Here is a 24,187-nt window from a genome sequence, read left to right as displayed (position 1 = left end):
CCCCCGGGGCGGCCGCCCGCACTCGGCCGGCTGGAGGAGGCCGCCCCCCTCCCTCGCAGTGGGAGCCTGCTGGGGCTGCGATGGGGCAGGCAAGGCGGCCCGCAGGGAGCCGTGTAGGAGCCGCAGGAGCCCTTGCTGCCGGCTGCACTCCTGCGCGGCGGCCCTTGCGCTCCCGAGAGGCGCCCCGGGGAGGCAAAGGGCAGCGGTGCCGCSGGGAGGCACCCGGCGGGTAAATGATTGTCCGAGGGCAGGAGCGTGGGCCCGGCCAGGACACGGGCTGGCGGGGCCCCACGGGGTTCTCGGCGTGCTCTTTGGTTCTGTTGTGTCCTGCAGGGACACAGGGCTGCACTCAGTGCGTGTCCCATGACAGACCGGCCCTCCCAGGCTTTCCGAAAGGGCTCGCTCGCTGTCTGCCGTTCCTGGCACTGCAGTGGGTCCATCGGGGCTCCTCGTGCCCCGGCAGCTCCTGGCAGCTCTGCATCCCCCTGGGCACCAACCCAGCCGGGGCTGCTCGGCGCAGAGTGATCCCTGTGCACAATTTCCCCCATCCCAGCAGCTCGGCCACCCGAAAGGCAAATCCTGGAGACCTAAGGCACATCCCGAAGCTGCCGAGGAGAAAGAAAKGGGGAACGCGGGAGGAAAAACGGGAAGCGCAGGGCAGAGGCAGGGCTGCCCGACCCGAGCGGCASGGGCCGCGCCGCTCCCGGCCGACGATAAAAGGGAGCCCCGCGCGGCGCCAGCGGCCTCCGCCCGGCAGGGGGCGGCAGCGGCGGCGCTTCCGGGCGGCGGGCGCTGAGTCAGCGCGGGCGGCAGCGGCGGCGGGATGGGCGCCTGGGCCGCGGCGCTCGCCCTGGCCGTGGCCTTTGGCTGCGCCCGCGCCTCCGAGGACATCGTCGTGGGCTGCGGCGGCTTCGTCAAGTCCGACGTGGAGATCAACTACTCGCTGATCGAGGTGCGCGGCCCTGCCCGGCCCTGCCCCGCGCCGGAGCCCCCCGGGCCGCGGAGCGGCTCCCGCCCGCGCTGCCCGCCCCAAGCCGCAGCTTTGCTTCTCTGTTTCCCCGGCAGATCAAGCTGTACACCAAGCACGGCACCCTCAAGTACCAGACCGACTGCGCGCCCAACAACGGCTACTTCATGATCCCGCTGTACGACAAGGTGAGCCCGGCCCGCGCCCTTAACGTGGCTCGCTGCTCCCCGGCGGCTCCCCCGGGCCGTGGGCGCCGCACGGAAACCTCCGTTTTCTGGCCGGAGAAATGAGTGTTATTTTGCTGTGTAAGGATGTGTTTTGATGGGACCAAAATGAAAATAACTGAGCAATAGTTGGCTGCAATTACAAATGCCTTAAATATAAAAATAATGGAGGAGGCTCAGAGTGACTCAGAGTTTTCACAGATATTTAAGTTGGGAAAAGAGAGAGAAACTGGCCTCTCCTGGTGAAAGTATTTTGCTCTTTAATGAGCTGGTTAATTTATGGAAGAGAAGGAAACTCTTCTCAAAGAATAAACCCTTCTAAGCTTGAGCATGTGAGACTCCCTGAGGCCGGGGGTTTTGCCCTTCGGCCTTGGGGCAGGTTCAGTGGTGCCCCTGTCTRCAGGAGCCCCTGTGTGCACTGCTGCCCTTCTGGTGCACAGCTTTTAAGGACAGAATTTGTTACCTCATGTTTGGTGAAGTGTCTGAGCAGGGTTTGCTATGAAAATACTAAAGGCAGATTCAGGGCACATGTGTTTGGACAGACATTGCTGCTGGTTGAGTGGAGTATCCTAGGTAGAAGGAAAGGAAAATGGGACACTTGACTCTTGTGCTTGCATTCTCTGTCTGTTTTGTCTTCTCTCAATCTTTTAGCTAAATTGATTTTTAGTTTGGTGAAAGATTGTTATTGTTTTTTATTTTTAGGGGGATTTCATTCTCAAGATTGAGCCTCCCCTAGGGTGGAGTTTTGGTAAGTGGTTATATCTTTTCTTGTAATAAGACTGTGTATGTGCACTTGGGATTTCAGCTGTGTCTAGCTTGCAGATAACAACAAGTGCTYTTCAAAAGAAGTCCTACTGTCTGATTTTAGTACCTAAAAAGTACTTACTGAATCGGAGGAAAATCAAGCTGTAAATAGCGAGTGTGAGAGGTTAATCCCTGAGCTGCTTTAAGGGAATGTGGGATTTTGACAGAGATTGCTGYAATGGGGGAGGCAGAAAGATTTTCAGCATTTAGATGTGTGGAGGTAAACTTTGCAGAGACAAGGCTACCAAACCATAACTTGGGTGCTTAAGGTAGTGCGTTTCTGTAAAAGTTTTGTAGAGCTTAAGTAGAGTTGTGCCGTGAGGCCTCTGTCACTAACTACCAAGTTCTTTCACTGTTTTTTCATCTCTAGAACCGACCAGTGTAGACATCCATGTGGATGGCATTAATGACATCTGCACAAARGGAGGCGATATTAACTTTGTGTTTACTGGCTTTTCTGTGAATGGAAAGGTTAGACCCCTTTATTTTTGTTTATTCCATCTCATTTTAATTCTGCCTTCATAGAAACGTTCTTCCTTGACTGCAAGGTACTTCATTTATTCTCTGTTTTCTCTTTGTTCTGACAGGTTCTCAGCAAGGGTCAGGAGTTGGGTCCTGCTGGAGTCCAGGTTGTACTGAGAAATGCTGGCAGTGACATAAACATACAGGCAACTACCACCCAGCCTGGAGGAAAGTGAGTGTGGGAGTACCTTGTGTGCACGCTCCTTATCTRCTCATTTACACAATAGTCTTTCAGTTCTGCTAGGGCAGCTGAGATAACAATAGTTTGTTCTAATATATTTATTTAAACGTGCCGACAGTGTGATTTGCTTTTAAATAAACATTTGTTTATGACTCTTTCTGAAGAAACAAACCTTTTCTTGTCATGCAGGTTTGCATTCTTTAAAGTGCTGCCTGGTGAATATGAAATCTTTGCATCTCATCCCACCTGGACCTTGAAAGAGGTTAGAGCTTGTAATAATCCTTGCTTGCCTGTTTAATGAAGATTTATTGGCTAGACCTTGTCTTTGTTTCCTGCCGTGAGTGAGGGCCTGTGCAAGCGGGCAGGTTCAGGGAGGTTTTCCTAAATTTCATTTACRAAGACAAGAAATTAGGCAGGTCTAGCTTGGAGAGCACGAACCCAGCCAGGAAGGCCTGTCAAGTGAGCTCTTGCCTTCTATCTTCTAATTTAATACATTCTACAGATGCTTGCTTGCAGTAGCAGTGCTCTAGTCCTTCCCTTATGGGCCTGTAGCTTTCTGAGGAGCTCTRATGATCCTGGCCAATTCCTACTGTTAAAAATACTGTTTTACAGAAACCTTTTGGATTTAGTGTCTCTTTCTTTTGAATAGCCCACAGTTGCTCTTTGAATATTACTGCTCTGACTTGTATTTCTGTTGAATGTGGTAGTCTATGATTGTTATTTAGGTGCTGTAAGGCCTATTTTTGATGAAAATGTGTGTGTATGTTGTATTTCAGTCAAATACAGTGGTGCGAGTGACCAGTTCTAATGCATATGCTGCTAGCCCTCTGATTGTTGCTGGCTACAATGTTTCTGGGTCAGTAAGGAGTGATGGAGAACCCATGAAAGGAGTTATGTTTCTTCTTTTCTCTTCCTCAGTCACTAAAGAGGTAATGGAATTTGAGCCTTTTCGGTAGATGTATGGACATAAATAAGAAMGAATTAAACAGCTTGTGGACTCACAATATCCCATATCTCATCTCTTGCCTTTGTTCTGATATAGGTTAAAATACTGACACTGTAAATGAACCAGAATTGGGCACATGATGAAAAACGTTGCAAGATAATCCCTGAATTTTGTTGTMGAATGGATGTAATTTTTCATCATGAGCTTTTATTTGCTCTCTGCCCTTTCAAAGTGTAGACAAAATTCTTGAAGTTCAGCAGCTGCCATTCCTACCTTAAAAATGTGTAATGAAATGTGTGTGGAATGTTTGGTCATATGCTGAGATTTGATATGCATAGTAGACYTCTGCTCAGCAATACTATCCCTGTCCTCAGAACTGAAGTCAGTTAGTCTGTTCTAGAGTGCCAAGAAATGTTGAATTTCCCAGTTTTATGCCCTTGTTACCCTAATGTTGGTTTCCCACCCACCCCGCTCTACCTATGCRTGAAATATAAGCTATGTTACCAAGCAAAGTAATTTGTAGTTCATGTCCTTCATTCTCACATTCTCAGGATATTATTTTGGGAAAAAAAAATCCTAATTATTTATATAAATACCCCAAGGGAGGGAGTGAGGAGGATGGGGCTGGGCTGTTTTCAGTGGCGACTACTGATAGAACTAGAGGAAATGGCCACAAACTGAAACGCCAAAAGTTCTGCAGGATCTTAAGGAAACATTTCTTGACAGTGAGAGTGACAGAGCATCGGGACAGGCCGCCAAGAGCGGTTGTGGAGTCTCCTTCTCTGGAGATCTTTAAAACCCACTTGGATGCCACCCTGCGCCATGTGCTCTAGATGACCCTGTGTGTACAGGGACTAGATGATYTCTAGAGGTGCTTTCCAACCTCAAGCATTTTATGATTTTTTTTCTCTATTCTCTCAGCATTGGGTAAAGTAGTAATGCATGTATTTATACAGGATGTCATGGGYTGTAATATTTCTCCAGTGGATGGATTCCAGTCAAGGGATGAGTCTTTATCCTATTTGTGCAATGTTGTATCAAAAGAAGATGGATCTTTCACCTTTCTTTCTCTGCCTAGTGGGAAATACACTGTGGTAAGTAGCTRGAAAGTTCACTGCTGGTTTGCTATTGCGTCATTAATTTTTGTTGTGTAAACTAGCTAACATATACTCTTGTAGCTGTTAAAGGTAGAAGTAGTTGAACCACTTAAAAATGGATGAAATAATTGAGAAGGATGGTCTATGCTAAAATGTTTAACGCTGAAATAAGTTGGTGTGGAAGAGCTCGATGGYTGGTTTCTGAAACAGGGCTTATTTGCAAATTGCTGAGTCAACTGAAGTGTGAGAACTATGGAGAAAAGAATGGACACTAAGGTGTATATCCCCAGGAAGTGCTGTGGAAGGTCATGAGCTACTTAGGAGCTAGAATTACCTGGATACCTCTACTTCCGTAGAGTATCACTTCAGGACCAAAGCTGCTGAGATGCAGACGGTGTGGAAGTGTCTGTGTCTCTGTCCTTCCTACAATAGTGGTGTTGCATTCTCAGTGTTTATGGAGTAGAAGTGGAATCCAAGTTTTTCTTATTTCTTTAATCCCTCTAGTGATTGTGTATTCTCTTATTCTGTTATCCATAAACTCTCATGCACCCTTTCTGTATTTTGAGTACAGGATTACAATTCTGCCCCTTTCTGTAATCTCAAATAATACATTCTACATTTCTGAAAGATCACCTTTGTTCCTGTCTCTATCCCTCTGAGTTATCTTTCTAGCTAGTTTTTGGAAACTTTGTGCCTCACAGAGGTATCTGATGATAAGAACACGGAGATAATAGAACGCATTTCTGACATTAAAACAACATGTCTTCTTTCAGATACCCTTCTAYAGGGGGGAGAGAATCACTTTTGATGTTGCACCATCTCGGCTAGACTTCCTTGTAGAACATGACAGCTTGCAAATTGAGGTAAGTCACAGAAGTCAAGTTGTCTGTGTTAATTCTCTCCTTCAAAAGTATAACTGATTTTAGTAGAAAACAGGTGAGCAAAAATGTTTTTATAAGAATTATTGAAGACATTAGATAACATTAAATTGCACATCATGTAGACTACAGTATTGAGCATTGTTTTGTATTTCTGCACTTTCTACGTATTTACTAGGTAGAAACAGTAGGGAAGAGTTCTTTACTAAGTTTGCTTTTAATGTCTTTGTTGCAACAGTCGATGACTTTTCCAGTTGCTTAACTCAGACCATCAGATCTCTGGAGAAGAGCCTTTAAATATGTGTTAGGCAGAGTATCTTGTATAATGGTGTTAAAATGTGTGATTTGGGCCTTCTGAACCGTCGTGATGCAAATAAATTGCAAATCTGTTCCTGTACTCCAGTTAAGACTCCATTCTTTGAGCTTGATCTAGAATTTTAATTTGATTATCTACAGAGATTTTATTTTTAAAGGGGAAAATAAATTTCTTTTGCATGAGTGGAAAGAAAAAAGAATTGCTACAGATGTCTGAATGCTTTTACAAAGTAATGATTAAAGTTAACTTTTTTCATATTTCAGCCTGTTTTCCATGTGATGGGTTTCTCTGTCACAGGCAGAGTGTTGAACGGTCCTGAAGGAGAAGGAGTTGCAGATGCCACTGTGACTCTAAACAATCAAATTAAAGGTATGCATTGATCTTGGTCTTTGTTGCTATAGGGAAGTCTTTAAGGGAGACTTTTGGTTAACCTCAAGTACAAGACTTGTCCATGAGTTGGAATTAAACATTCAGAATAATACACTATTTCTGTTGTGATTTGTTTGAAATATTAAAGAGCTTTTCATTCAGCTGATTAAGTTTCTATTTTCTGAGTTCAAAGGAGAGCATTAGGTATTCATCTGTTTTATCTTGCTTTTGTAACTTCTGTTAAACCCATGCCAAATGGTACTGTGTACCATGTGTGCTATAAATGGTTAAAATGCAAAAACAAAAGTTGATCTGGTAAGAAAGCATAATGTTATTTTTTTTGTTATATGATGTGAATTAAGACTAGGCTGAAGCAGTGCGTGATCTCTGTGGTTCTGAAACTCAAGGCATTCATTGTTGTTCTTTGATCTTTTTAACTCATCTTTATCTGTTGCAGTGAAAACAAAAGCTGATGGCTCTTTCCGCCTTGAGAACATAACAACAGGTACATACACAATTCATGCCCGGAAAGAGCACCTCTTTTTTGATGCTATTACAGTGAAAATTGCACCAAATACACCTCAGTTAGCAGACATCATAGCAACAGGGTAAGTGTTGGTGTCATGATGAGAGGGTAAACTGGTATATGGGAAAACCTTTGGAAATGAGAGGTCCTTTCCTGTGTTGTACTTGGACACAGAGACCTGGTGTGAACTAAGCAAAACAAAGGGACCTGGTTGTGTCCCTAGGAACTCCTCCTTCTGAGGAGATAGTGGCAACCTGCAGCAATAGTTGTAAAGTCACCAAAGGAAAACTAGGAAATAATTAAGAYGATTGGCAGCTCACTCTTATGGACTTTGCTATCTCTACTTTTGAGTGTGTGCTATTAAATGATCAGTTACAGTTCATGTTCAGCCATTGAATTGGCTGTACTGTAAAAAGTGAAAAAATAAAACTTAAGGAGGGGAAAAATCGTTATTTTAACCACTGGCATTTATTTTTCAGATTCAGTGTGTGCGGTCGCATCTCGGTGATTCGTTTTCCTGACAAACAGATCAATAAGTACAAGGTGACCATGATGCCTGAAGACAAGGACAAAGCATYGCTGCTTACAACAGAAACTGACCCTCATGGGACATTTTGTTTTAAGGCAAAATCGGGCACATACAACATTCAGGTAAGAATTAGCTTCTGTTAATCCACTGCAGGATGGTCAAGACTTGTTATAAGAATTTAAAGAGTTCATTTCTAAAGTTTGAGAAGTTGAAAGAAGTTGAAAATAGGCTTCTGTGGTCTCTTCTACTTGCTGTAGGGATTTTAATATCAGCCACAAGATTCTGAAAAGTGTTTTGAGAGGCTAACAGTAAATTTCCATTTTTCTTATTTCTGTCAAGTTGAACTTGGTATCTTGAGTGACTGTGACTGATATTAAAAGCTGAAAATGATGGAAGTGTTGATGTTGTGTGCTCTTTAGGTCATGCTTCCAGAGGCTGAAACCAGAGCAGGATTGGCTTTGAAACCCAAAATATTCCCTGTTACTGTCAGAGACAGACCAGTAATGGATGTAACCTTCTCCCAGTTTCTGGCCTCAGTCTCAGGAAAAGTCACTTGTTTAGGTAAGCTGATCTTGAAAGGGAGTGAAAATGGGAGGGCTCTATCACTGTGTGTGTGACTAAGCACTGTTTGGATCAAGGCAGTTGTGGTTAAACCTATCAGCCAATAAGTAAGTTAACTCCTAGCCTGTTTCCCATGAGTATCCACTAGATTCACCAGCAGCAAATGATTCAAGTTCTGTTATTTTCGCTCTTTATCTAGGCTCTGTCTGAGCCTTTTCTACACTTTGTGTCCTGTCTTGTTTGGACCCAGTAGTCTCCACAGAGAGGTATTAGGCTAGGAATTTAGTGTTTAGGTTCTGGCTGTTTCTTGCTATGAGATGCAAGAATATTAACAACCTTGAAATTACTGAAGAGTGCAGCAAAGCGCTCGAGAAGCAAGAGTAAAGGTTTCTACTGTGAATGCAATGTAATTTTCTGCTGTCCTTTCTGCACAGATGCTTGTGGTGACCTAATGGTGACATTACAGTCTGTGAGCCGCCAGGGTGAAAAACGCAACCTTCAGCTTTCTGGAAGCATGGACTCAGTGGCCTTCACATTTGAAAATGTGCTACCTGGCAAATACAAAAGTAGGACTATGGGGATTTCCTTGAATCATTAGCTCAGTATCTAAATTAGTGACTTAGTTTCTTTGCTTATTATGCGTGATGCATGTGTGACACACGCCCTCATCTCCATCCCTGGAAAAGTGATGGAACAGCTCATCCTGGCTGCCGTCTCCAGACATGTGGAGGAGAAGGTGTTCAGTAGTAGCCAGCATGGATTCACCACGGGGAAGTCATGCTTGACTAACCTGATGGCCTTCTGTGAAGGAGTGACTAGCTGGATAGATGAGGGCAGAGCGGCGGATGTCATCTATCCGGACTTTAGCAAGACTTTTGACCCTGTCCCTCACAGCATCCTCCTGGGCAAGCTGGGAAGGTGTGGGATAGATGAATGGCCGGGAAGGTGGATTAGGAATTGGCTCAGTGGCAGGGTGCAGAGAGTGGTAGTCAGTGATGCGGAGTCTAGTTGGAGGCCTGTAGTTAGCGGTGTCCCCCAGGGGTCGATCCTCGGTCCGGTTCTATTCAACTTGCTCATTAATGACCTGGATGAAGGGATGGAGTACTCCCTCAGCAAGTTTGCTGATGATACCAAACTGGGAGGAGTAGCTGATAGCCCTGAGGGCTGTGCTGCCATCCAGAGGGACCTGGACAGACTGGACAACTGGGCAGTTAGAAATCTCATGAAGTTCAACAAGGGCAAGTGCAGGGTCCTGCACTTGGGAAGGAATAACCCTGGACACCAGTACAGATTAAGGGTTGACCTGCTGGAGAGCAATCCCGCAGAAAGGGGCCTCAGTGTCGTGGTGGATGAGAAGATGACCATGAGGGAGCAGTGTGCCCTGGTGGCCAAGAAGGCCAACGGGATCCTGGGGTGCATTAAGAAGAGCGTCTCCAGCAGGTCGAGGGAGGTGATCGTCCCCCTATACACAGCCCTGGTGAGGCCACATCCAGAGACTGTGTCCASTTCTGGGCTCCCCAGCACAAGAGGGATGKGGAGCTGCGGGAGTGAGTCCAGTGTAGGGCTACGAGGATGATCCGTGGCCTGGAACATCTGCCCTGTGAGCAAAGGCTGAGGGAGCTGGGCCTGTTCAGCCTGGAGAAGAGGAGGCTGAGGGGGGACCTGATCAGTGTCTATAAATACCTCAAGGGAGGCAGTGAGGAGGAGGGGGCCGGCCTCTTTTCAGTGGTGGCCAGYGATAGGACTAGAGGAAACGGCCACAAACTGAGGCACCAGAAGTACCACAGGAACTTAGGGAAATACTTCCTGACAGTGAGGGTGACAGAGCGCTGTAACAGGCTGCCCAGAGAGGTTGTGGAGTCTCCTTTGGAGATCTTTAAAACCCGCTTGGACGCAGCCCTGTGCCACGTGCTCTAGGTGACCATGYGTGAGCAGGGGGGTTGGACTAGATGACCTCTGAGGTCCCTTCCAACCTTAAGCATTCTATGATTCTATGGTACTATTTATCCTGTATATCACATGCCCGACATGTAAACTGGCTCTGAAACTTGAGAAATACTAGAAAATCCTGCACCCCTGGTGCATTGTGTTTCTTCAGTCTTGTACATTTAACCTGATTGTCAGTTAACRGATAACTGCTCCTGTAAGTTTTGGGGACTACATTCTTGTCTCATGGATTGGTCTCATGGTGTAAAGTGAAAGAGCATTATCATGAACTGAATTGTCCCAAATGTGAGAACAGGGGCATATTCTAGTTCTTTTGCAGTAACTTGTCCCTCCTAAGAACTTTTATAACTCCTCTGGCCAGTCTGACTTGGCCTCCTGGGAAAAGAAATTGCTTTCCTGGGGAAGGTATGGATACATACAAATTGCTGATTTTATATGTGAATCAGAACATCAATCCATGCTTGAAATTGGAGCTGGAATCTAAAGCTCTCAAGGCTCCTCTGACAAGTACAAGGGTGGTGTACATTGCAGAATTTCCCAGACTTCATTGTTCTGTTTTGTAATAGCTTTTCTATTACAAGATGTGCTGAATTCCTGGTGCTGCTGCGGATCCTTGAGCCAGGTCTGTTGCCAATACTGTTTTCTGTGCTGATGCTTATTATGCATCTGAATTGAAAGACTTTTGTTAGGCAGCAGTTAGCATGTTATAACCTTTTACATGACAGTAACTGCCCTTATTCACGGAACTTTATATTACTAAAATGCCTTATGTGGTGTGTATTCTAGCGAGTATTGTACATGAAGACTGGTGCTGGAAGAATAAGTCCCTGGAGCTGGAAGTCATGGAGGAAGATGTTTCAGGAGTAGAATTCAGACAGACTGGATATATGCTGAGGTGTTCTCTTTCCCATGCAATTACACTGGTATGCAGGTGACAAATACTCCTACTTTTTTTTTTAATAAACTTTTATAGGTAGGTTGGACAGTGCTTTGAATTAAGGCTTTCTTGTGTCTCTGGGGAGTCCTAAAACACAGCAACACTAATGGTTAGAATGCTTTCAGATTTGTCCTTTGGGACTGATAAAATGATCACTTGTTGTTAGCTGCTAGAAAGGATAAGCATTAGTGTACCTTTAGGCAAATATTGTTTTCATTTTGTTGTTTGATGCTTGCTAATAGTGAGTTTTAATGTGGCTTCACAGGAGTTTTATCAAGATGGAAATGGACCAGAGAATGTTGGCATTTATAACCTATCCAAAGGAGTTAATAGATTCTGTCTTTCAAAGCCAGGTACCACTTCTAAGATGTTATTCTGAAGAAAAAAAAAAAAAAAAAAAACTTGTCAACTAATACTGCTAACAATTAAAAAAATGTAGTTTCTGAGATTCATGAGTGACATTATTCTACTTTCATCTGTATCTGAATGCTCTATTACAATATCTTTATAATGCTGTTGCTATAGTCTTTTAAGTAAATGTGTGTTCAGAATTTTTTTTGTTGTGGTTAGTTGAAGGACTCTGATTTTTGAAAAATGAAGAACATGTTTTAATAACTATCTTTTTGTGAAACGTGGCTATATCTCAGGTCTCATGTAGTCTTTAGAATCAGCTGAATGCCAGCACACTAAGCTCGAACTTTTTTTTCAGAAGATCTTTCTTTGATTTATTGTTTGCAGGTGTATATGAAGTGACCCCACGTTCCTGTCACCGGTTTGAGCATGAATATTACACTTACGATACGTAAGAACAAAATAATACTCTGGTTTTGATCTTTTGCCTGTCAGTTTGCCTTCATAAAGCTTCCTTCTGCTGCCTTTTTTCTTCATTCAGAATGTGTTGCTATGATTGGCTTTAACCAATAGAGGGAAGCTTTAGCAAGGTAGATATGTCCTCTTGCCCTTTGCAGTGTTTAGAAAAGAAACATTCCGTGAATGATAGGCTTTAAAGGTGTTTTTGAATGTTTTAAATGGATATTTCTGACTGCCTTCTGTCTGTGTTTGATATGTTTTGCTTTGTAATAAAGCAGGGATATTTCAGTGGAAATTGTTGATCAGTTGAGAAGATTGAGATGCAACAAGTAGGGTGGGAAGTTGACTAGAAGACACATCACACTTGACCTGTATTCCTGTAGTCACAGTTTGTGGTGACCTGATTCTGCTCACCTCAGTTTTTCAAGATGAATGAATACTCAATGTAACTGTCAGTGAGCAGTACCGATCTGCTTGGTCAGCCTTGTTTTATTAGTTATTGCTAGATTATAGTTCAGCAATGATTCCTTGTGCTCAAAAAGAGGGTGTCTCCTGCCGGGGTTGGGGGGAAGGCATTAAAAGGAGATTGCTTTCTGCTGTGTTAATTAGAAGTAGTTCAGAGGACTGTGTGATAAATGTCAGAGCCAGAATAAAGCAGGTACGTGTGCAGGAGAAGCAGGAATCCCATTTTGAAAGCAAAGAGCAAATTAGACTTGGGGGGGTCTTGAGTTATGTAAAATATGGAGAACCGGTTAGTATCCTTCTGCTGTGGGTGAAGCAGCTCTGCGTGTGAAATCAATCAAAGCAACTTTGACTTGAAAAGAAGCAGGAGGCACAAAGCAAGGCAGTAATTTGGCCAATGTCATGGAGTAATTTGGAGCTCAGAGCTGAGTAAAACCCCCTTTCCAATAGGCTGTCCCCAACCATATAGCCTTGCCTGTGTCATTTGTATATTGTCCTTTATAAAGCACATTAACTTGGGGATGGGAGCACAAACTCAGCTAAATGAGATTTGATTACTTTCTTTAGGAGGGAGCCCTTCAGTTCATCTATTTTATTACTTTGATTTACAGATCCTCTCCTAGCATACTGACGCTCACTGCAATTCGACATCATGTCCTTGGCACAATTTCAACAGATAAACTAATGGATGTGACTGTTACCATTAAGTAAGAACAAAGAAATCTTGGGCCTATAAAATGGGTTGAGGAGAGTGTCTTGCTCATTAAGTCTTATTTTGCTTTTAATACCACAGTGGCTGCTTTCTAAGGCAGTGGGTTCCCAATCTAGGCTGTAAGAGCTTTGTTTGTTTGTTTTTAATGTTAAGCTGTGCTTTGAGTACTCTGTAGATAGATAAATCTCAGTCATTACTTTGAAAATTGTCTTTTCCTTTCATTATAGCCCATTTCCATTTGTCTGTCATGGTAAAAATAAATAATTTTTTTTTGAGTGTTTATACATTTAAGTGAACTGAAATTTGAGAATTCAGAGGATGTTTTAGTCTTTTCTGCACTCCTTAGCACTGGGATCTATTTTTCCTTTTTATTACTTCAAAAAGAGTCTGCTGCTTTAGAGCATCGCTAGTGGTGTGAAGAGGGCTATAAAAGGAAAAGCRTGCAGAGTGATTACACACTAATGTGCCAATTTATGTTTAGCCAAGCACACAGCTCACTGGGGAACACTGATTTGTGAACAGCTTTAATTGTACAAGATGCCAGATCAGCCTGAAAGCCTGAAAGAAGCTGATAATGGTGAATGCTTGATTAGTGTTTTGCTGATGTCCACTTGTTTTAGGCTAAGGGAGTGCAAACTTTTTTGGGGAAAGTGGAGAATATATCTTAACAGAGAGTGAATTGCCTGCTGTTCCCTAAGTTCAGGGAAGTTAGAATTCCAGCTACTGGGCAACTACAGCAGTTGAAATAAAAAAAAAAATAAAAAAATAAAAAAAAAAAAAAAAGAGAGACAGTAAAGAGCCTTTAGGATTTTAAGAACAGTTTGGTGAAGTGAATATGACACCAAACTTCCAGGTTGGTTAGATTTTTTTTATTATTATTTTTTATTTTTTAAGGCAATTGGTGAGTGGTCTGGAGGCAGCTCAATTGCCACAGACTTTCTCTGCTTATGTCTGTGGGAGTCTTTTCATCTGTCGAGAGACAAATGAATATTTCAGGTATTTAGAGCAGATAGGGCAGAGCTTTCCCTGGAAATTGCCAGCTATTGAAAGCATTTATTAGTGACAAAATTATTTTCTCCCTGTATGTGCTCTTCCAAACTGTGTTGCTTTGGCTTAGGAATTTACCACTCCCGCGGACTCATCAGTGCTTCTGTGAGAGATTGTTGCCCTTCTAGGTGTCTGCTATTTTGGGCAAAATCAAAATACTTTTCTCACCAAAAACACAGTTAAACCAAGATGATGAGAAAGGGGCTGAGATATAAAAGTGTGTGTGTGTTTGTTTTTCTAGCTCTGTGGTGGGATATTGAAGTGTAACAAAGTGGAGAGGCGAAGAGGCAACAGGGCTGTGACTTCTTGAATGGCCATAACACGATGGGGCAGAATTTTTGTCTGCAAGTGCTGCAGTTAGGTCCTTTTCTGCTAGGATAAGTTGCAGTAGGTTATTGTATCCCATCTCAAAAAAACTTCTAGTAGCAATTGGTTTATAGATTTGAAAGTTTTAGTTGCATGTGAAATAAATAGCAGTATTTAAAAGGAATGACTTCAAAAATTCCTGGGATTTGCCCCAGAAGCGTAAAGGGTGTAACTGATACAASAAGTTCTGAACCCTCTGTGCCAGAGGAGGTTATTTTGTTTTCTCCTTCCCGTTTTCAGATCATCCATTGACAGTGAACCTGCCTTAGTCTTAGGACCCCTGAAATCTCTACAGGAGTTGCGCAGGGAGCAGCAACTAGCAGAAATTGAGGTCCGACGGCAGGAGAGAGAAAAGAAGGGTCAAGAGGAGGAAGGATCAAAGCCACCAGTGCARGAAATGGTCGAGGATCTCCAAGGACCATTCTTATATGAATTTTCCTACTGGGCAAGGTACCTACAGACCTCCAGGGTAGAGGGTGCATCCTTTATACTGCTGTCTGATGCTGCCRCCAGACAGAGCGCTGACATATTTCATCATGAACAGAGCTGCTTTATGGAMCTTATGTTAGTTCTTGTGGCCTTACAGCTAAAGGGCAACAAATACCAGATAAAAATCTAGCTCAAGTAATGTTTTTTTTCTTCCCTTCCTGTCATTGAGTATTTAGTTGGGTTCTCTAATCAGTATGCAGTGCTGTGTACTACAAGAGCTGCTAATTAATTCCRTCTTCTAATTGTATCTTATTTACATTTTATAGATCTGGAGAGAAAATTACTGTGACGCCTTCATCAAAAGAACTGCTTTTCTACCCACCTTATGTGGAAACAGTTGTTAGTGGAGGTAAATATAAACAAACTTTTTTCTTAAAACAGATTTTAAGGCAGCCACATGTCCCTAGAGATGAGCCTATGAATAGATCTTTTGAAGTTAAAATTAGGAAGGTAGGTTCAATTGCAGAAATTTTCTGAGGACCAATTTCATTCTGTGCAAGTTGGAAATGTGTCTATTTGGTAGAAATGCAAGTACTGCTTTTTATCAGCAGAATAACCTTGCAAGTGCTGATAGACCAGCTGGCACAAGAGGAAAGACTACCTTTCCCCTAGTCTAATCTGATGTCATTTACCGCATATTATCAGAATTATCCATATTATATTTGATATCTAGAAAAATAGATGTAAAAAAAGCAATTTGTCTATGTTTTGAGACTGTTAACAAATTCAAGCTTCTGTCATGTTTTCTCTGTAGTAAACTACAGTAATAAAATAAGTAACTTTAAATCGTCAAGATTATCAGTGGTCAATTTATGCTGCCTGCCGAATCAATGTCCGTCTATCCCTCAGGTTCCTAAAGTGAACACTTTTTCTTGTCAGATATTAATAGAAAATATTAGGTGCCTTTCTGCTGTGCATATTCTAAATACATAGGTTTGTTTGTTTTTATATAATTTCTTGAAACATGGCATATGCTAGTCCTGGTCTGAACTCAACGAATTTTATCAAAGCTCAGTGTAACAGGAGCATATCATTGTRTTTATCTCACTGTAGCTGCAGGCCTTGGAATTTTTTTTAACTTTTAAWTTTTTTTTAACTTCTTGTTTTAAATCTCTTTTGCAATGACCAAGAGAGCTGTCCTGGAAAGCTGATAGAGATTCATGGAAAAGCAGGCTTATTTCTGGAAGGGCGGATTCATCCCGAATTGGAGGGTGTGGAGATTGTGATWGGTGAAAAGGGAGCAACTTCTCCACTCATCACAGTTTTTACCGATGCCAAAGGTGCTTACAGGTAATTAACACATTTCTTGTGCTTGTTTGGATTTTTTAGTTTAAGTGCTGTGTGACTTGGCACCATGTGTGAGAGATTCAAAAGTTTCTTTACAGATGCTTTTTTGTTTCCCCTCTTCCTTTGAAAATGAGTTCTTCTTTCCTTTATTTCAAGTGTTGGGCCACTCCACAGTGACTTGGAATACACCGTTACTGCACAGAAAGAAGGGTTTGTTTTGACTGCAGTAGAAGGAACTGTTGGGGACTTCAAAGCTTTTGCCCTTGCTGGTGTGACATTTGAGGTAATGTTCTAACACATCAGGTGCTGAATGAATAGAGTGCAATTTAGACCCTGACAGGCAAAGCAGATAACCTTCTTCTCCCAGCCAACCACAAATAGGACATGAGGGTCTGATAATTTTGTTGTAGGGGAAACAAATCTCAGTGCACGAGTATAGCAATAGACTATGACTTGCCAGTCATGGTACTTGGAGAGAACTTGGAGAAGTTCTATCTCTCTCTTTTCCTTCTTTTTCTTCCCTTCTTTTTCTCCCTGGAGTGGTTTTCTTCACATAGTCTGATCCAACTGGTACCTGGTTCTAATCTGTGGGATTCTTCAYTCTGGCTCCCACTGTTTCCTTTGAGCAGGGGATGGCTGCTCTAGGCACATGTACTCTGGGCCCATTTGCTGCCCAGGTGGTAGGAGCACGAACTCTGGTAGCCCTGCAGTGTGACAGGAGGGCACGTGTTGCAGAAGGGGCTGCATTTCTTCTGCTCAAGACCAGCAGTCTGTGCAGTCTGCAAGGGACCACTCTATGGAGCCCTTCTTAATGCAGCCATACCTTGTACTTACAGATAATGTTATTCTTATAAATTCTTATATATTCATAATTTRTTAATAGATCAGATCTGAAGATGACCAAGCTCTTGCTGGAGTTCTCCTGTCTCTCAGTGGCGGGGTGTTCCGGTCCAACCTTCTCACGCAGGATAATGGCATGCTGACTTTCTCCAATCTGGTAAAGCTGAAATTGATTATTCTGAACTTGGCAATGCTGTGTTAATTTGCCCTCCAAATGTTATGTTACCARTGCTTCTGACTTTTTTCCCCTCCCTTTTTCCTATGGGATTGTAATACAATGAGAGTTGTAGCTTCCCTGGTTGTGCAGGTGGCGAGGAGGRCAGCTGTTGGCTTGTTTGACAGCACTTGAAAGATGTGAAATCTCAYGTGGAAAGAGAATTCTCCCCAAAGAAAGCAGATGATGTTGGTTTCAATTACTAACATGCAATCTGCAAACATGAAAAAAAAACAAATTTGTTAGTGATTGCTTTAGAGATTTTAGAAGACGATAAACCTAATCAGATTCTTGATCTCTATCTGTGTGTAGATATGCCAGAATTAAGTTTGCACATGTGTGTTTTCTTTCCTGGTTACTTGCCTGTCCTTGAGCTCTTGTACCAAAGTATSGGGGCCATAGTTTCCCTTTTCAGACTTTGTTTCCTGATAGAGCTCCATTGTTTATTGTCCAATGTATTCTCTGTTTTTAAGTGTTCACATATTCAGTTTAACCCAACATTGGGACAGGGAAATCCAACTCTTCAAGTTGTYCTTGCACAAACATAATTTTTCAGAGTTAGTGTTTTTTGTTTCACTGCTAGTAAAGAAGTTGCTTGCTACCTCTCTGCAGAGTCCAGGGCAGTACTATTTTAAACCCATGATGAAGGAGTTTCGCTTTGAACCATCATCACAAATGATTGAAGTTCAGGAAGGACAGAATCTTAAAATCCGAATAACTGGTTACAGAACAGCTTACAGGTCAGTAAAGCTGAATTGTTTCACAAAATGYCGCGTGCTGTGTCTAGGTGCAAACATACGTCATGCAGAGTGAACATTTGCATTATACAAACTGTGAGTTATCTCCTAAYGTTCCTCTGTGCTGGAGGTGTGGGCTTTTGTTATTGTACATACGCTAATTTAGTCTATTCCTGCAGCTGAGACCAGAACGTTTGCTGTCAGTAAGAGGCCTGTGCCAGTGGCACTGAAGGGGACTTGTACTGTGTCYGTTGGGAGGGCACAGGTCTGTGTGGGCTGTAGAGGCTTCAGTATCTGACTTGAAGGTTATTCTTCTCCCTGCCCCTCAGAGCTGGATGGACKTGTTCAGCCATGAAGGATATAGAGTTAGATTCCTAAAACTGGCCTCTAAATTGCAGCTAATTTAAGTGCTCAAAGCACCTTCCCATATATATTGTAAATTCCTGTTTTCAACACTATACTAAGTATGTTTATTTCTTATCAGTTACAAAATAWATTGTTTTTAAAATATACATTAAAGCAGCATCTGTAGATCTATAGGTTTTCTTTCTACCTCTAGCTGTTACGGCACAGTTTCCTCTTTAAATGGAGAACCTGAGCAGGGAATCGCTGTAGAAGCAGTGGGACAGAAAGAATGTAGCATCTATGGAGAAGATACAGTAACTGATGAAGAGGGCAAATTCAGGCTGCGTGGGCTTCTGGTAAGAATAACAAAGTCTGCTATTTAATTTTTTGTTAGTTTAATTATATAGAAATAAAGTGGATTTTATTACTTAGCTACAGATTTCTGTTTTCCCATCATATTTGCAAGCTTAGATTCCCTTGAGTCTCTCTGTGGTTGGAAACATTTTCACATAGTAATAATTTGTTTTAGTAAAAGGGAAAAATGTGATCGTGAGAGTCTGGAACTTGCTGTCAGCACATTCTGGTGTCCTTCAAGCAGACCTGAGCAGTTGCCATGATGTGATACAAGAGCCCTGAGTCGATGCACTGAGCTTGCCTACCAGATAGGCAGTACAAGCATAGGTGTTCTGGCAGGGAGTGCGCTTGTACAAAAGAGTTTGGGGARGCATTTACTTTCTTTTGTGAAAATACTGCTGCAGTGTATGTAGCAGTCACCATTGGGTGTATGGTTGATTGTAAAACATGTCTGATGTAAGCCATTCTCTGGGAAATGCAGAAGCTGAATCTTGGGAACTGTTATCACTAGAGTAAGTGGTTGTGCTGAAGTAGAAAGGAATATTTATTTTTTTTTAAAAATTATTTAACTTTTTTCCCCTAACTACAACATTCCCCGAATGGCTTTTATCTTTTAATAGTAGTGTAACAAACTAGTGAAAGTTCAAATACAAACCTTTTTGTATTTGCAGGAAGTCAACACCCTTAATTATTCAGATAAATTTTCTATATGGGATAAGGTAAACTACTTGGATAAGGTTGCATATATTTGGGTGTTGCATTTCAGATGAAATATTGAAAAATTGTCTGACCATCCTAATTTGTTTAATGATAAAGCACATATTACTCAGTGATGGCTTTTATTATCTGAATGTTGCTTTTAGCCTGGTTGTGTGTATCATGTCCAACTCAAAGCTGAAGGGAATGATCATATTGAAAGAGCTTTRCCACAGCACCGGGCCATTGAGGTAATTTTATTTTAGTTTGTTTTTGTCAGATGACTTAGTGTGAAATATTATGTCGTGAAACTGCTGTGACTTTGTGTGGATTCTGTAGCTGAAAGGTGCCTTTAGGAAAACTGTACAACCCTAGTGATGCCAGCTGCTTCTTTGRCACCTGGCCTAACTGTAAGCTCTCTGGTAATATAGTTACTGAGTAAGCATCTCTCTTTGAAAAGAATTCAGGTTTAGAAATACAAATATCTTGGATTTTAAACATTTTTAAGCATATGAAGTTGTGTATTTTTGCAGTAGTTTACATTCTGATATGAGCACATTCCTCATTAATCATCTCTAYAGACTCAGCTCTATATAGCAATGTGCAGTGTTCAGCTCGGAAATGAAATGCTGGGACTGACTTTTAGGCTTGAGGCAGTTCCATGTGTGTAGCTCAGCTCTTTGCTCCCAAAATAACGCATGCTTTTGATACTTCTGCCATTTTTAGTTTAAATAAATCAATGCCATCAGCCTTGTGCTGATAATGCACAAGTATAATTGCGAGCTCTGTGCTCTAGAGGAAAAGTAATTGCAATTGGAAAGACTTCAAGTTTCCGTGTGTGTGTGTGTGTGGTGGTTATTTTTATTTATTTATTTTTTTTAATAGCACGAAACTCTTAGTTGAAAGTTATGAGCAGTATTTTGTTCTGTTAACTCTTGCTCTGTCCAGGAAAAAAAATGACTGTGTTGTGTGTTGCAGGTTGGGAACAGTGACATTGATGAAGTTAATATTATAGCATTTCGGCAAATTAATCAATTTGATTTAAGTGGAAATGTGATTACATCTTCAGAATATCTCTCCACATTATGTGTAAGTCAGCACTTTGACATAAGCACATAAGCACATAAGAATTGATATCAAAATGGATTGATGTGGAAACTAATCAAGTCTATACCTGTGTTACATCGATTGGGTCTTGTACCGTGTCAACTGATCATGTGTTGATGAAGTGCATGATCATAGGTGACGTTTTCAGTGCAGATGTTTTTGTCCTGAAAAGATGTGCTCAGACTTGTTCCAGGGACAAGTTAGGGGCTTGTGTGACCTTAGCCTTGCTTCTCGCTGCACAAACTTGATGAAATGGGTAGAAATGCTTGGGTGAGCTGTGGTTGGAGCTGCACTTGTGGCAGTGCTGGTTAGAACTGATGAGAATTTATTTGGGCAATTTGTAAGGACTAGGGACAGCCAAGTCTCAGCAAATGCCAGGAGTTTATAAACAATGCCGTGAATGATAGAAAATTAATTCAGTTGTTTCAGGGTGCTCCTCAAAACCCAGCGCTCTGSTCGCTGTGTCTGCTCTGAAGGAGGCACTGTGGCTGAAAGATGCACACAGGCAGCCTTGGTGGGGAGGAGGTGCTGGTGTCCTTATTGGTCTTAGTCTGCTTTGATGCAATCCTCTCAAATTGGCTTGTTTCAGAGAAAACTGTATTTAGGATCCAGGTCTAATCTGTAGCTTAAGTGTGTAGTTTGTTAATTAAGTGCAAAGAAACTGAAACAAAGCAAAATGGGCCTATCCAAAAAATGGAAACAGACCCCTTCTGCAAATTCCTAAGAAATTGTTGGGATTATTTAAAAGAATTACTAGATAAAAGATTTACTAAATTATTGATGCACAATGCACAACTACTTCTAACATATTAAGATACAGGAACATGTTGGACATTTTTTATCCCTAAATTACTTGAAGTTCTGCTAAAAGCCTATTTCTGTGATTCCATATTCAGATTAGAACAGTTTCAGGTGTTCTTAATTGACTTAAGTATCTTTGTTTTTATCAGCTGCAAAATGAATTTTCAAGTGTTTTTATCCCTTGAGATATCACGTGTCTAACATACTTATGCTGTTACAGGCACAAATGCCTATTTTTGTGCTTGTTTCTTTCCCTCACAGGTGAAGCTCTACAAAAGTGAAAACCTTGACAATCCAATTCATACAGTCAACTTAGGTCTATCGCTGTTTTTCCATTTCCCACCACTGCTCCGGGATGGAGAGGTAAGGATAATGATGAATGATTAGCTTAACTTGCTTTACTTTTTATTTTTCCCTGAAGACACTGAATTGTTATTGCTGGCCTGCCTGCAGTAATCTAATTTTGTCTCAAAGACTGTTACTGTCACTGTAGACTGAGTTCATTTTTATCCTACAGAATTACGTGGTGCTTCTGGATTCTACATTATCAAAATCACAGTATGATTACACCCTTCCTCAAGTTTCGTTCACTGCCGTTGGATACCATAAACACATTACATTGATCTTTAGTCCTTCTGTAAGTACAAAATATTTTAACATGTAACACAAGTATTCATATTAAGAACAATTCCTGGATATTGTAGCCTGCATATACTTTGGGGTTTTGGCCTTTCTATTTATGTAAATATAAAAGTTTTATTGGAGGCATTGATGTGGTAGTGAGTTTGGTTTTGGCCATATTTAAGGCTTCAAATGATGATGTAGTAATCTGATATATTGTGGGAGGCGAACAGGGATTTAAGGAACCAGAAAGGTAGGATTGTTGCAATAATTCTTTTAAGGACCTTCTCCTATATGAGAGAAGTGTTGCCAGGCCAAAAGCTTTTCCTTATAGGAACTAAMAAAAGAGTAAAGCAGAGAGACTAATATGAGAAGAAAATTTCTCCCTTGCGAGAAGGAATGGCTTTTTGCACTTCCAAGCTGAACAGCRCAATCAGTTAAATCAGGTGTTCATTCTTGTAATAATTAAATGATGTATCTCTTCTCTGCATCACTGCACGTTCAGATGCCAATGAAACATGAAGGAAAAATGCAATGGCAGTTATAAATGAAGGATGCAGATAGCCTGAATGATTTTGTGATGCTGTGGTTGCTGTAGTGTTACCACTGACATCACAGAGATTTTGGTAGCAAGTAACAAGTAAATCCAAGCACACCAGACTGATAGGAAAGTGGTGACCCTTTAGGGTGGCCATTCCCATGACAGGAAAGTGACCATCAATGAATTAGCTTTTAAAACAAAAACAAACAAAAAAATAAGGGCAGCAGATGTAGGAATCTGATCAATGGGACTGCTTTGGAAGTGAAGGTYGCTTATATCTTCACGTGGTGCTTGGAAAGAAGTTACTGGGGAAGGGATGAATATACCATGCAAACCTATTGTTGAAGTGATTTAAAGTTGGCAGATWTCATAGTCGGAACAAGCCATTTAAAATCCATTGTGTTCCCACTGTTTTCAGAGAAAGCTGCCTGAACAAGATATTGCCCAAGGTTCTTACATTGCGCTGCCCCTGACACTCCTCCTGTTGTTGGCTGGCTACAACCATGATAAGGTAGGGTTTGTGGTGTGCTCACCTTATCTTAGTATTGTTGACCTATCCATGAATATATTATACTGTGTAAAATGAAGGTTTGTTGAGGTATATGTCTGAACAGAAATGTACTCAGCAATCACATTATATGACAATTTCAACGCAATAAAAGAAAAAAAGTCAACTTTCTGGACAATTACCTTCCTTTTAAAAATGCCAGTGTGGAGTTGAGTTTCTGTGCTTTTTTTGAATTATGTATTGCACTTGACAGCTATGGAAAAGCGAGTAGAACAGCTTTCAAATTCAGATACCCATACTCTGATAATATGAACAAAAAGATTGCTGGCTTCAGGAATGGTGGATAGGAAAAAAATCTATGCAGGTCATCAACCTGATCTCTAGCTTTACACCCTCTTTGGTGTAAAATGCTCAAGCAATAAATAAAGYAACCAGATTAGCCTCTGTGGCTTTGCTAACAAGCCTAACGCTTCTASTTTCCTCTAACATTATTGAATTTCAGTTTTGCTGTTAACGGAAAATAAATTTGTGCAGTTTGATTTCCTTTCTCAAATATRAGTAGACAGAACAGATCATGGGATTCTCAGGATTTTCTGGTGATACTGATAACTGTCTCCTCTGAAAGTATTTGGATATCTTCAAGTTTCAGTACTCAGTCTTTTTCTTGGTTCGGAAAATGGGACAGCCACATTAGTTTTTGATCAGAAATTTCCAGAAGGTTGGGATTTGACTCCCCGAGACATTGGCTGCTCTTCTGACTCAGTTGTAGAGGTCATGTTTATGCAATATCATGCAATATCAACAGAACTGTTGAAATTGGAAGGGACCTCTGGAGATGTAGTCCAGATCTTCTGTTCAAATTACCCTCTTCAAGGAGGGTAATTTGTCTGAAGACATGTGAGTCTAAAACATATTAATTCAGACTTTCTGTTCCATTGRAATCACTTGTTGCTTCCTCCCTCCCCCTTTTTTGCCCAGCTTATTCCTTTGCTGCTGCAGCTGACAACTCGACTGCAAGGAGTACGTGCACTTGGACAGGCAGGTTCCGACTCAGGTGGTCCAGAAGATGTAAAAAGACAAACAAAGAAACAGAAGACAAGACGGACGTGAGATGGGAGGGATGGCTGTGTGAAATGGTGCTCCGTTAAACTGGAGCCTGGGGAAGCAAAGCCACTAAAACGYTTTTTTGATAAATTTGTGAACTTCACCTTTTCATGGTTGCTACATGAGCTCTATATGTCACACTAGTTCCATTTTGGTTGTAAATTTTCTATGKTTTCTATAGATTTCGTTGTTAAGAAATGAATGCCTTTGTTGTCACTGTGAATGAATCTCCCATACTTGAAGACGACGGATTTTTTTTTCCAGTGGAACGGGTTGTGCTGTCTTCATTAAACCCTTGTAAAGGCAGTAGTAATAAACCTCTTTATTTAAATTTAAATCTTT

General features: G+C 41.6%; 1 protein-coding gene across 1 annotated transcript; it reads left to right on the top strand.

Moving 5' to 3' along the window:
* Positions 1 to 846: 846 nt before the first annotated feature.
* On the top strand, positions 847 to 23,851 carry LOC112959871 (nodal modulator 1). Its single transcript, XM_026053989.1, has 31 exons — positions 847 to 952; positions 1,066 to 1,155; positions 1,894 to 1,939; positions 2,366 to 2,466; positions 2,583 to 2,689; positions 2,888 to 2,960; positions 3,475 to 3,627; positions 4,601 to 4,738; positions 5,515 to 5,604; positions 6,199 to 6,304; positions 6,762 to 6,912; positions 7,310 to 7,481; positions 7,779 to 7,920; positions 8,355 to 8,486; positions 10,654 to 10,790; positions 11,070 to 11,157; positions 11,543 to 11,606; positions 12,688 to 12,783; positions 14,442 to 14,651; positions 14,957 to 15,039; positions 15,821 to 15,980; positions 16,134 to 16,260; positions 16,861 to 16,974; positions 17,644 to 17,771; positions 18,328 to 18,469; positions 19,331 to 19,414; positions 20,142 to 20,252; positions 21,333 to 21,434; positions 21,589 to 21,708; positions 22,652 to 22,744; positions 23,720 to 23,851. Exons 2-31 carry the CDS (start codon positions 1,135 to 1,137, stop codon positions 23,849 to 23,851), a joined length of 3,423 nt encoding a protein of 1,140 aa, XP_025909774.1. The 5' UTR covers positions 847 to 952; positions 1,066 to 1,134.
* The last annotated feature ends 336 nt before the right edge of the window (positions 23,852 to 24,187 follow it).

The sequence above is a fragment of the Nothoprocta perdicaria genome, unplaced genomic scaffold, assembly GCF_003342845.1.
Source record: "Nothoprocta perdicaria isolate Ctin4 unplaced genomic scaffold, notPer1 scaffold_12, whole genome shotgun sequence".
Taxonomy (NCBI): domain Eukaryota; kingdom Metazoa; phylum Chordata; class Aves; order Tinamiformes; family Tinamidae; genus Nothoprocta; species Nothoprocta perdicaria.
This window is presented reverse-complemented; position numbering and strand designations above follow the sequence as displayed.